General features: G+C 46.1%; 1 protein-coding gene across 1 annotated transcript in view; it reads right to left on the bottom strand.

Moving 5' to 3' along the window:
* Positions 1–12019, bottom strand: part of RREB1 (ras responsive element binding protein 1) — a 126317-nt gene that overhangs the window by 5900 nt on the left and 108398 nt on the right. The window contains 1 exon segment of the mRNA XM_075744968.1: positions 1070–1816. Within this exon segment, the coding sequence (XP_075601083.1) occupies positions 1070–1816 (747 nt within the window).

Below are 12019 nucleotides of genomic sequence, written 5' to 3'. Positions count from 1 at the left end.
AGCTCAGTACTTTAGATACTAAAATCTTCCCAACTTCTGAATTAGTATGAAAACAGGCACAAGAATGGGACCTGTCCCCTGTTTCACTTGTGGCTCAATGCCAGAAGCAAACAGGTCAATTTTGCACTGAAGAAGTCAATATTTGTGATTCAGAAGGGTAAAAGTCTGGTTAAGGCACTAGGTCTTTGGCGTAGTTTACTACACATCACTGTCAATTACAACACAAATATTTTGTTAACCACAAAGATCTTGTCTTCAGCAGAGAGCACCTTCAAAAGATACAAAATGTCAAACTGCACCAGTTTTCCCACATCAGAACAGGTCGCTGACAGGTAAAATGCATCATTAATAAGGATGCATTAATAAGGATGAATGATTAAGTCACCCTCGAGCTGGTTGATGGCTTCATCTCATTTACAAGGCACCGCTGCAAACTATCACATAAAGCAATCCCATGTGTTTCAGCTGCCAAGTCAAGTCATCGGACGAGTGTTTTGCCACCCATGTTCCACCTTCCCTGCCCAAGCCTGAATGAAAAGCAGGGTGCCCACTGTGGCTTTGCCTCTCACTCAAGCAGCAGGTCACGCAGATCACCAGCACATTACCAGTACCAGGCTTAGATAATCACACGAAACCAGACTCTCTCTCTCTAAACTTTCACTCAGAGATGAAGTCTTATCATATACTGCCAGGTTTCTCCACTGCTCATCAAAACACTGGGAAGAGGTAGAGCCACGTAAACATGACAAGAAGGGAGTCAGAAGCCGAACTGAGTAACTTCCCCGGGGATCTCCATACTTGCCCTCACCTCTAAACTCTGCAAACAGGCATGGGGAAAAACAGTTTGGGAATTGAAGATAAGGCTGCGCTGACCATTCCTGCTCCCTCGACAGGCTTTGTATGCAGCATGGGGGATTGGGGCAGAGAAGACACCTTGCAGACACCTGTAGGACTAAAACCAGTGTCTCCAACCTCAAGTGCTAGCAGTAATTGTGCACCTACAGAGCAGATGCCTCAGTCTGGTGGCAGACCTGCTTGTAATCTGCTCTGCCCTCAAGTCTCCTCTTACCTGTATGAGACCGCATATGTCGCGTCAGATCTTGCAGAGACCAGAAACGCTTGTTGCACACAGTACAGACTTTCTTTCTTTTGTCTGCTTTTGCAGTACTCTTAGCCCCATCAGTCTTTGGTTTTTTGTCATCACTGCTCTTCTCAGTGGACTTTCTCTCTGTGCCTTCCCCCTCAGAGATGCTTTCGCTCTCTTCATTCTCCTTTCCTGTTGCCTCACAGTCCACAGGAGACTCCACTACCTTCAAGTCCATCGGAGACTCTTCCTGCTCAAGACCAGAGTCCTGCATCGAGGGAGCTCCTGCATCATCCTGAACGCTTTTGCTTTCATCCTCACTGCTCCTTTCATCCTTTCTGTCCTCACGAGTGTGGGCCTTTTTGTGACGGCTAAGAGTGCCAGCAAACTTGAAGGTTTTGCCACAAATGTCACAGGCATGTTTCCTTTCAGTCTGAGAACTGCTGCCTGCACTCTGGTCACTCTCTGCCAGCTTGAAGTCCATTAATTTGCTGGCAAAATTGAGGTCAAGACTTTTGTTACTTACAGAATCTTCCTCAGGGCCCTCTTCATATCCATCCGCTTTTTCTTCGGCATCCTCTTCTGCCGGAGGGGAGTCAGCCTTCTGCTCCTCCTTGGGGCCGCACTCACTCTCTGGTAACTCTGTTATTTCCTCTGGCTGTTCCTTCTCGCAGGAGGTCAGGTCCAAGACTTCGTTTCCTGTAGCTAGTGTCTCCGCATCAGACTGGCTGTCTGCAAGCAAACAGAGAGAAACTTTCAGTGGGACACTCTGTTAATTCACAACTACCAGCAGCAAGGCTGCACGTGGACCCACGAGCATTGCTTCTGATCAGGTGTCCCAACATATGATTCTCTTATCTGTGACCCAGGCCAGTAACTCAACCGAAGAGAGATCAAAACACCATGGAGCCCAATTAATAAGATGATTAAAAATCTGCAACAAAATGCATTCTTTTTCCAAAATACACTCACTTGCTCAGCACTTTCTTGAACTCGCTTTTAATATACTCACTTTTACCAGAGATGCCAAAATGCTGAGACATCAAAGAAGAGCCGAGATCAAATATACCATATCAAGACATGTGGATGTATTATTTAGAATATTTCATGTATGAATTTTGGATACAGATGTAAGTAATATACAACCACATATTAATCAAACTAACTTTTAAACTAGAAGTCGTGGAAAATGCTTTTCAAAGGGAACGTAAAGGCCTCATGCAACCAACTGGTACAATTAAATGTTAAAGGTTAGCGCAGACAGTAACACAGAGGTCAGTTAAAAAAGTTGGGTATACATCATGTAAGCAAAAGATGCAAAGGTTTGTCCACATGTGGGTCTTTGACACATACTCTTTGTTGCATTGATACCACCTGGAACCAAAACATAAAAGCCAAGATGCAGTAACAGGCAGCATCCTCCGTTGGTTCATGGTTACCCCAACAAGAAGGCAAAACCCACTTAAGATATCCACCTTAATGACCTCCTCTGCTTCCTCATCAGTTTGTAGCATTAACATTGCTGAAGGTGTAACATGTCAAAAAAAGTAAAACATATCAGGCACTCGAGGAGAACAAGGGCTGGAGCTGTACCCATTCCAAGCTCTATACAAATAGTGTCCATGTAAATAGGAAATAAGCTGGACTGGATCCGGAGGCCAAAGCTGACGATGATGCACGGCCTGTAACTGCATCCCCAGTGCCACTTTCCAGCAACTGTTCCAGGACAGGAACTTAGCAAGTCGTGCTTTCTGAAAGTTGAAACTTTCCTTCCTTTAAGTCCTCTGCCCCATCTCCTCGTTGACAGCATGCAGCCAAGGGAGCACACAACCTACCAGGCATTTTAGCAATCATCTGTGAGCCTGATAGCTGCTGAGTGACTACAGGGATTTAGAAACTCTAGGAAAGCAGTTTAAGTAAGTTCCCCATTTGACACAGTACAACATGTGCTTGTCTCCAAATTGCCTAGATTTCCTGTTACAGGCTTTTTTCATAAGCAAGGAGTAATGACAGAAGATAAGAAGATAGTTCTCAGGCACTTAGTAGTTCGAACGCAACCTAACTTGCATCGACCCTATCTCCTTGCAAAAGTGACAATAAATGGCCATTAAACAAATGTCAAAGCTAAGCAGCATTTCCAGTAAACATGAACAATCACTTAATAGAGCATAATCCTCGATATGCTTTTTCTTGGGGGGGAGGGGTAAAAAGGGGAGAAGTGACCTGTCAAAAAAAATAATCTCACCTTTCAATCAAAACAGATCCGTTTACATAGACAGTGTATCACACAAAAGCTTTCCACAAAGTTCATTGCTCATCTAATTATCTGCCCATTAAAACATGCAACCGAGCCATAATCTCTGTATAATGCTAGAGAATTTGAGGATGTGGGCATCTGAAAACAAAGCTCACCTACAAGTGCCCTATGAATCTGCATTTGAATTCTGTTTTGAATCATTACTTATCTCTTAGCTATATTAAGGCAAAAAAAAAAAAAAAAGCTATTAGAAACAAAAACAGGTCACTTCTAAAAATCAAGCTAAAATGCCGATGCATAATAATTAAGGGGAAGCACTGCTCCACAACGCAGAGAAACAGCAGCCAGGCACGTATGAGAAGCCAAGCCCACACACTGTGCTCCTGGTTGCACACAGGTAGCCGGGTCTCGCAGCTGCCGGCACAAGCAAGGGAGTGAGCCCAGAAGCCAAACCCAGGCCCTACCTATGCAGGGGAGACGTTTAAAAAGGAAGCACAGCTATGGATTCCTGCCTGCTGCCTTCCGCCACACAGTGCGTTTGCGGGCAGGACGAGCACATCTGGCTCTCACCGGCAGAGCCTCGCCTTGGCCCAAGAGTGGGGATGAAAGAAGGATTAATGGCAACCGATGTGACTCCTCGCTGCTGCTGGAAGGGTCCTTGTCCTTCCTTGGCTACCCACTCCTGGGCCAGCCCTTGCACGGCCCCAACATGTTCACATGGTGTTTTTCACCAGAGCACAGGTTTACATTGGACTGAAGTGACCCCGTAGTCACCGCTGCCTTTAGGCTAAGAGCAGGAGGAAAAGGAACAACAGGGAAGAGGAGTTTCTTCCCCAGCTGTCTTTGGTTGCTGCCATCACAAAGATGGTGGATGATGGATGAAGAGACTAAAAACAGAGTGGTGAAGGGGGTCTGAGAAGCAAAGACCTTGAAGCGACACTAACAGCACCTAAAATGACTTCTGTACCCCTGCCATCATTGCTCGTCCTCAGCAAAGTGGGGGGCACCTCCTGGCAGGCGTGGGCCACCTGTCCCCTCCCCAGCGAGGTCAGGAAACGCTGCCCCAAGGGGACGTGCCTTAGGCCAAAGAAAAACTGCAAGGACAGCATGGAAGGGGGTCATTAGGGAGCGGGGCAGGAAACCATGTGAGTTCTTGTTAGGATGGACAGGAGTGAAGAGCACAGGAGACCAACATAGAGACAGCTCCACTTTTATCCTGCCCAGAGAGATGTTTTGTAACTCTGCTGACCAAACAGAAGACAGTGGTTGCAGAATAAGTTGCAACAGGAAATATCAGGAGCAAAGTGAATGAGTGGAATATACACTGGTAGCACTCCAGTAAGAGCAAGACAGAACCAGAATTTCTTAAAAAAACTCTCAAACGCAGAAGTCACAACTTTTACTTTCAAGATGTCATATATCATGCATGATTTTCCAATTTTCTCCTAATTTTCTCTAAATTTTTCTTCTTCTGCTTCCAATATTTCTAAAAATATATTATTTTTCTTAAAAGTATACTCATCCTTCAATGAATCATCCCCGAACTCTTATCTCCTTTTTTCCTCTCCTCTGTGCCCTGGGCCCTTTCCCAGCTTTTACTCTGTTCTTGTGTGGCTGCTCTGCAATTACATTTTCCTGTGCATGAGAGATACACTCCAAGGGACAGGAGATCCACACCATGGTAAATGATGTTGCCTTGCTAGCACAGACAAACAGATGCGGTCGACATTGAGAAAAACAAATGTGAAGTTTAAACAATGCGCCTTCAGGAAGGGCAAAGACGACTTCAGACCCCAGGAGCACAGACGTACAGAGGCTTTCTCTTCTGAAGTTGGCCCGCCACCCCTGAATGAACACATTCAAGACTCCGGTAGGGACGTAGCCAGGAACATGCTGACACGCGTACGTGCCTGGGTGAGCACTCTTCTTTCTTACCTGCACAAACCAGACCTGCCGTCTTCTTTGTCAAGAAGGAGTTTCACAGGGCCCTTATGAAACTTCATGCAGATCGGCAAGCAGCAGCTCCCGACTAGTCGAGCTGCTCTGTGGCTACCCCCAACCTGTGTGTTTGGTTTTGCAGCTGGTGAAAAAGCAAGTTGCTTTGCACAAACCTCGGCTGTTTGGGGATGGGTGAGAGTCAGCCTGGCTCTGCGGCAGCCGAACTGGAAGAGCAGCAGGGGAGCTGTGAAGCTGTGTGAAACACAACAATCGTGACAACAGCCACGTTGGATCCGGTGTGGGATTTCTGCCGCAGCGCAAGGGATGGCTGCAAGGGAAGTCTTGTGCTGGCAGCCACTCTGTCCGCTCCAGCAGCGGTCAGGCTTGGCCTACACTGCTGGTTTTTTCCCTGCTTACAGGCCTATCTGCAGCAACAGAAAACCTTGCTGGCCATACAACTCCAGCAGGCTTGTATCTTACACAAGGGGGAGGATTTTGACTGAGCTTTCAGATCTGGGCAAATACCCCTCCAATGAGGCCACGCTTCTCTCAGACGGGCAATTCCCGTTTCCAGAATTTTGATGATTTACAGTGCAGACCAGCTGCTTGCATCCAGGTGGTGAGGAAGGCAAGGTAGATGGGAAAAGGCCTGCCTTTTCTTTCACCCCTTTCCCATCTTTCACTTACTAAGGTGGTAAAATGCCTTCTGATCTGTTTTGTTATCTCAGATATTTACACTCGGCGAGTCAAGAGGACAGGAGCGAGGAAGTCCACTTGCCCAAGCTCCCACCCACCACCACTTCTTCAGCAATCGTGGGAGCAGAATACATTGCCTTGTCATGGACAACCCGAGTTCACGTCACTCCTCTGAAGCAAGGACAAGAAGGTGACACTATTTGATGAGGTCAATTCTGACACCGGAGTCAAAGAACATGGGCAAGTTAAGGGAGAGAGAGGAGATGAGCAGGGAGGTAAGGATGTGCAGAGGAAGGCAACACGAAGCAACCACTGGTAGCTCAGCTGCTGCCTTGTCAGCTCCTGGGAAAAAATGAACTTCTCAGGAGATATATTCATAAGCAAAACCTCAAGGACTCAATCTGAGAATCCAAAAACTTTTCCGCTTGCATGAAAGAAACCACTATATAGTTGTAGCCAAAATATTTTTTCCTTCAAACTGTGGAAAGAAAAGACTGTTCTGCTGAAGTTATTTACAATTCCAGTTGCAGTTTTCAGCCCGCCCAGTCAGAAGAGTCTCCTTAATCTTCTATAGGTGGCAAGAAAGAAAAAGAGGAGTAAACTGCTTTCCTGTATACACAAACCAAATTATCAAGAGAGACATCGAATGTGGAAAGTTTCAGATAAAAGAGCAGATATGGATCAAGGTGGGGAGGTTGCTGGTTTGATTCTTTTTCCCTGTGGTTTTCTTTTTCCGGGAACTAAGGTGGAATAGAGAGTAGAGCTTGAGATGCTAAGGTGTTACTAGATAAAACAGGGTGTTGTAAGGGAAACTATTTTGTGACTTTAAAACAAGTGTTTATTGCCAAACATCCCTGCCATCCTGAGACAAGTGTTAGAAAACCCATCACATAAATAATGCTCAAAACTGGAGTAGACAGAGCACTGGAAATGGATAATGGTGGCATTATCAGTCAGATGAGCCAACGGTTTACTGTTTTCCCTACATTAACTGAAATAACCCCAGCTAGTCTTCTATTTTACAATAGAGGCAGCCACCACTAGGTGGTAGCAGTCTTGTAAATTTGTAGGTTTTCTGGACCCACTCACACAATGCTGCTTCTACTTTCACCCACCAACTGGCGAACATCTTTCCAACCTGTTGCGTCAACTTGCAGAATTTTGAGGGTTATCTTTGTCCATTTTTATTGTAAACACTGTAAACACTAAAATTTAGCCACCTCCATTATACCACATGCACACATACAAGTTAAATATTTAATTAGCCTACACTTGAGGGAGCTTCCATATCTGCATGCCTTTTGAAATGAAAACACTCAAGAGAGAAAAGGACTATTTACAGTAAACGAAACTGAATATATCTGGGGGAAAAGGAGAAAACAAATTATGGAGAAAAAAACACCAAAAACATTTTGCCTTTGACACAAGGTACAATCCCCCAGTAACTTCAAGAAAGCAGCTGAAGTCACCAACACAAAGAAAGGTGTTCAGGACTAGCTCTGACTGCACCTACCAAGGGGAAATGTGCATTGAAGGAGGGAGGGAACACACCCCCAGACTTTCAGCTTACAGTGAATTCCACCGTTTAGCAGAAAGGCAGTTTGATGTAGAGTCGGCAATACAATCAGCAAGTTATACACCATCTTCTCAGTATCTTCCAAACAACAACTCTAGCACTCATGCCAACCTCATGGCTCTTCTATTTGCCGTGCATCCCAATGGCAAGTAACTCTTGCTTTACCCTGAGCTGTGGCTCTGGAACGGCTGTTAAACTTTGCCTGACACTGAAAAAGCAGTTTCAAGCCCTTTGTCCTCTAGGAAATACCCACAAATGTAGTTCAGAGGTACAGACAACTAGAACAGCTTGGAAAAACAAAAAGTCTGCTGCTATACCCAGGGCTCACATGATTTCTGGAGGGATCAGAGTGGCAGATATCTAGAGCAAAGATGAATTCTGCTAAACACTAATCGGAAAATTCACTGCTGAGTATACTTACTTTGTAAATATTTGCCTAGTTAGCACAGAGCAATTGTGCTCGACCCTCTCACATTAGGGACAAGCCTCTTTAAGAAAGGGATCTTTCCTTAGCAAAGTCTTTTTCTGTATTACGTAAGAGATAATCCCTTACCCATTCCCATCCCACATCTCTCCTCCTCAACTGTATTTTGTTGCAAGAAGGGAGCATTCAGAAAGCCCAAAGGAGACAAAGGCAGGGCTGCTTTTAATGTGATGGAAGTGGGTGATTCATTAAGTCGCTCCACAATTTTGTTGTACTCCTCTCTGCCGGTACAGATCTCCTCTGGTCTGACTGCTTCGAGCCGGGTGAGACATCCTCAGTTTGCTTCAGGTGCTTTTAATCAGACCATTCCTTTCCTCTCAATGCAGCAAGGACACGCACAAGCCCCATCACTTACACTTACACAGCTTCCTCATCTCTGAATCCTATTCAAAACCACCATCCTGTTTTTTGTTTTAGTTTAAAACAAGACCAAAAGAAACTCTATAACTTGTTCCCAGTGACACTATTGAATTGCACTTCCTGTCTTAAACCTCGTCTTAAAGCTTCACTTCATTTATGGCTGACCAAACACCATCCATGCATCTCCCTTCATTCCCTTTCCTTTCAGTGTACAGTGAAATGTGGACTATTACTTGCTTTGAAGTAAAGCCCTCACATGGGTTCTGCATGGGAGCCCCAAGCACACCACTCACCTTTTCAAACCAGCACAAGAAGAGAAACGACCCCGTTTTAAACTGAGCCACAGCTTCAAATTGTTAATTTATTTCCACTAATTTTGAAATCCATTTTTTTTGGACAACGGAGGGAGACCACAAGTCCAAAACTTGAATGATTTTGGACCATGATTCAACACCACTTGGCGAAGTCAGTTATAAACGCTAAGCTGTGCTATAAAGTGCACGTGGTAACTGTAACAGTATAGGATCTTTGCTGTCTAAAGCTGCTCTTTGAGGATGCAAAGCATTTGACAGAAAAGCCAATTTCAACAGCATCTATCCCTAGCGCCTCCCAGGAGATGCTGCCAGCTCCACACCTCAGCTGCATCACTGTGCTCCATACTGCCAGCCAGATCTGGGAACTGATCTCATGACTGCCGGTCCCTCCCCTTGCCCTCTTCATTTTTTTCGGCAGCTGGGTCAGCTACAGCTGTGGGGATGAACAGTTGGGAACAGGTCGAGCCAGTACAGCCACTAAGTGCTTTGTGTTATCCAACCGTGGCCCAAGGCTCCGTCTGCCTGGGGCAGGTCGAACCACTCTGACCAGGCCAGTGCCAGCTGCACGAGTGCTCAGAACAACATCTACCTTCCACCAAAGTCCTACCCGTCCTACATGCTGTGCCAGCACTCAGCTTTAGAAACACTTGCCTCCTCACCCTGCTGACCAGCTGAGCTGCGTTAGGATCCCTCTGACTACAAAGAAAGTTTTCAATAGACCCAAGTAGGGCATTTTAATTTTGTTCTGTGAAGATCATTGGAGGTGAGCACTTTCACAGCCTTTTCTGCAGACTTTTGTTCTGTGAGGGAATCATGTTATAACATGAGTCTTCCTCTCTCGCGCTGTAGCCATCTGTTGTCTGCATAGGCAGGATGAGCCCACGTGACCCCCCAGATACTGTGCTACAGCCCTGTGAAGTTACAGGCTGTTAACATGGTAACAAGACAACTTAGCCTGTTCATGATAGGCAAGATCAAATCACGTTGTAACATGTCTCCAGCATGGCAGATTTTAATGCCAGACTAGTACCGAGACCTGTAATACTACATTTGAATCATTGCAAAGCACCATGCCGTATTAAGAGAGAGCCTGGGAAGACAGCAGACTTTCCCAAACAAACTGGAGTTTGGAAACATAAGAGCCCTGTGCAGGCTTTTGTGCAATCTGATCAGCAGCTACCCTGAGGTTGAGAGTAACAACTGATTCGTAATTTTAACTACCCTGACACGCAGAGCCAACTTCTTGCTGCTCTTAGGTTTGTACTTCAGCAATTGTCCTGTGAAGCTGACTCAAAGTGACACAAAGTGACCCCGTCTCTCCCGGAGGTGTGAACGCCTTCTTACACGGATGGCTCCCTTGTGCAAACACTTTTCAGTCAAGGGACATGTGCCACCATCTGCTGAGCTTCCTTCTGGCACCTATCCCATTTGGTCAGCACAGAAAAACCCCGAGTGACTGTGCTCAGCCTTGGTTTCGTGTCAGCTTGTCCTTTCCGACTAAATGCCACTCACCTGCCTACAACAAAGCCTTGCATGATCTGACAATCAATCTCCTCAAAAAAGACTTGCCAGACTCTCAAAACAGAGGGAGCAATGCAATGGCAGGTGAGCTTCAATGCAAATGAATGTAAGGTAGAACACCTCTGGAAAAAATAATCTAAAACATGCCTACGTCATGCTGAATGTGGTACTGGCAGGTACGCTGAGGCAGGAGGTCTTGGAGCCATCACTGACAGGTCTCCAGGATCACTGGCCTGGCCTGCAGCAGCAGCCAAACTAAAGCCAAGAAACACTGGGTACCATGAGCAAGGATCTTGAGAACAAGACCAAGGGTGGCCCTTGGCTGCTGCATGAAGCCCTGGTGTGCCCTTGTTTCAGGCGGTGTGCGCACTTCTGGTCTCCACATCACAGGAAGGAGATACTTATGTTGCAGATGGTACACAGCAAACCTGATCCAAGCAATGGGGCGGCTGCCCTGCGAGGAGACACCAGAAAGGCTCAGGCTTCTCATTTTGAAGGAGAAAAGGGAGTGTTATGATTGAGGTTTACAAATCGTGACGACAGCTGAAAGGGCACGCACAGAACTGCAATTCGCCAAATCCTGCAATACTGGAAACTAAGGTGAGCTCTCTGAAACTAGCAGGGGATCAGCTGACAACAGAATAAAAACAGTTCCTTGTGCAGCAGGTAGTGAACTTCTGGAGCTGGATGACAGATGAGGAGGTTGGAGGCAGTGACCATCAGCGGGTTCAGAAAGCAGTTGGAGAGACTTGCAGACAGCAGGTCCATAAACAGGCAGTAAAGGGAGCAGGCAGGGATGTGCCCTCTAACACACAACCCTAATGCAGCAGTTGTGGGTGCTGGTACAGCATTAAGAGGAACAGACCGCAGGAAGTGGCCAGGCCCACACGCTCACCTCTGCTACCACCGGAGACGCAAGTACTTGGCTGTATGTACCACTGCTCTAACGCAGCAGGGCACTTCGCACGTCCTTGCGCTTCGCTTGTCTGCAGCGTTCAGTCCGACCAAACGCAACTTGGGCTTGCTGTTCTAAACAGCTGGGAAAAACTGCACGTGCCACTGTGAGATTCACCGTCCTCTTCCTTAGACTGGCGCACAAGCACATTTCACTTCAGGCAGCAGCTGGCAACTCCAGCGTTTCTGCAAATTCTGTTAGATTTGGTAGAAAAGACAACAACGCATTTTCGACAAGGGAAGGGCTTCTGGCCTGACACAAGAAAAAAGTGTATCTGTTCTTCTAATACGTAGTAAGAAACTTGGGTTTTTTTCCCTTTTCCCCCTTTACTGCTTGGTGACCAACGACAACATCCTGACCATAAGCTCCTCAACAACAAGCTCTCTCCTGAGATGTCTAGCACCTGTGTGAATTTGACAAAACTTCCATCAAGGCCACGGGGCATCTTTCCATTGACTTCAGTGGAATCAAGCCCCGTATGCTGAATAAGCAATCAATTCCTTCCCCACAGGAGAAAGTTTTTCATGTCTGTAATTCATTTAAATGACTAGAACAAGGAAAGGGACTGAGTGCAGGAAGAGTTGAAAGAAAAGCCAGGATCATGCAGTGCAATGAGGAAAGCAGTCCTGCAAAACATCTTCGTGATGAAGAAAGAGATTGTGAGGATAGTTACTTGTAAGAGGAGATCAGCTGTTACCACACCTTCCACCTCACACCCGAAACCTCTGAACACAGACAATTCCTCCCCCCCCACTCCACAGCCAGCAGCCTCTTTGATACAACATTGTAGGTATGTTTCTCACTTTAATCTTCCGCAAGTTGGTTCTGTTCTAA

Source organism: Balearica regulorum, chromosome 2, assembly GCF_011004875.1.
Source record: "Balearica regulorum gibbericeps isolate bBalReg1 chromosome 2, bBalReg1.pri, whole genome shotgun sequence".
NCBI lineage: Eukaryota > Metazoa > Chordata > Aves > Gruiformes > Gruidae > Balearica > Balearica regulorum.
The sequence above is the reverse complement of the archived record's forward strand: the minus strand, read 5'-3'. Positions and strand labels throughout refer to the sequence as shown.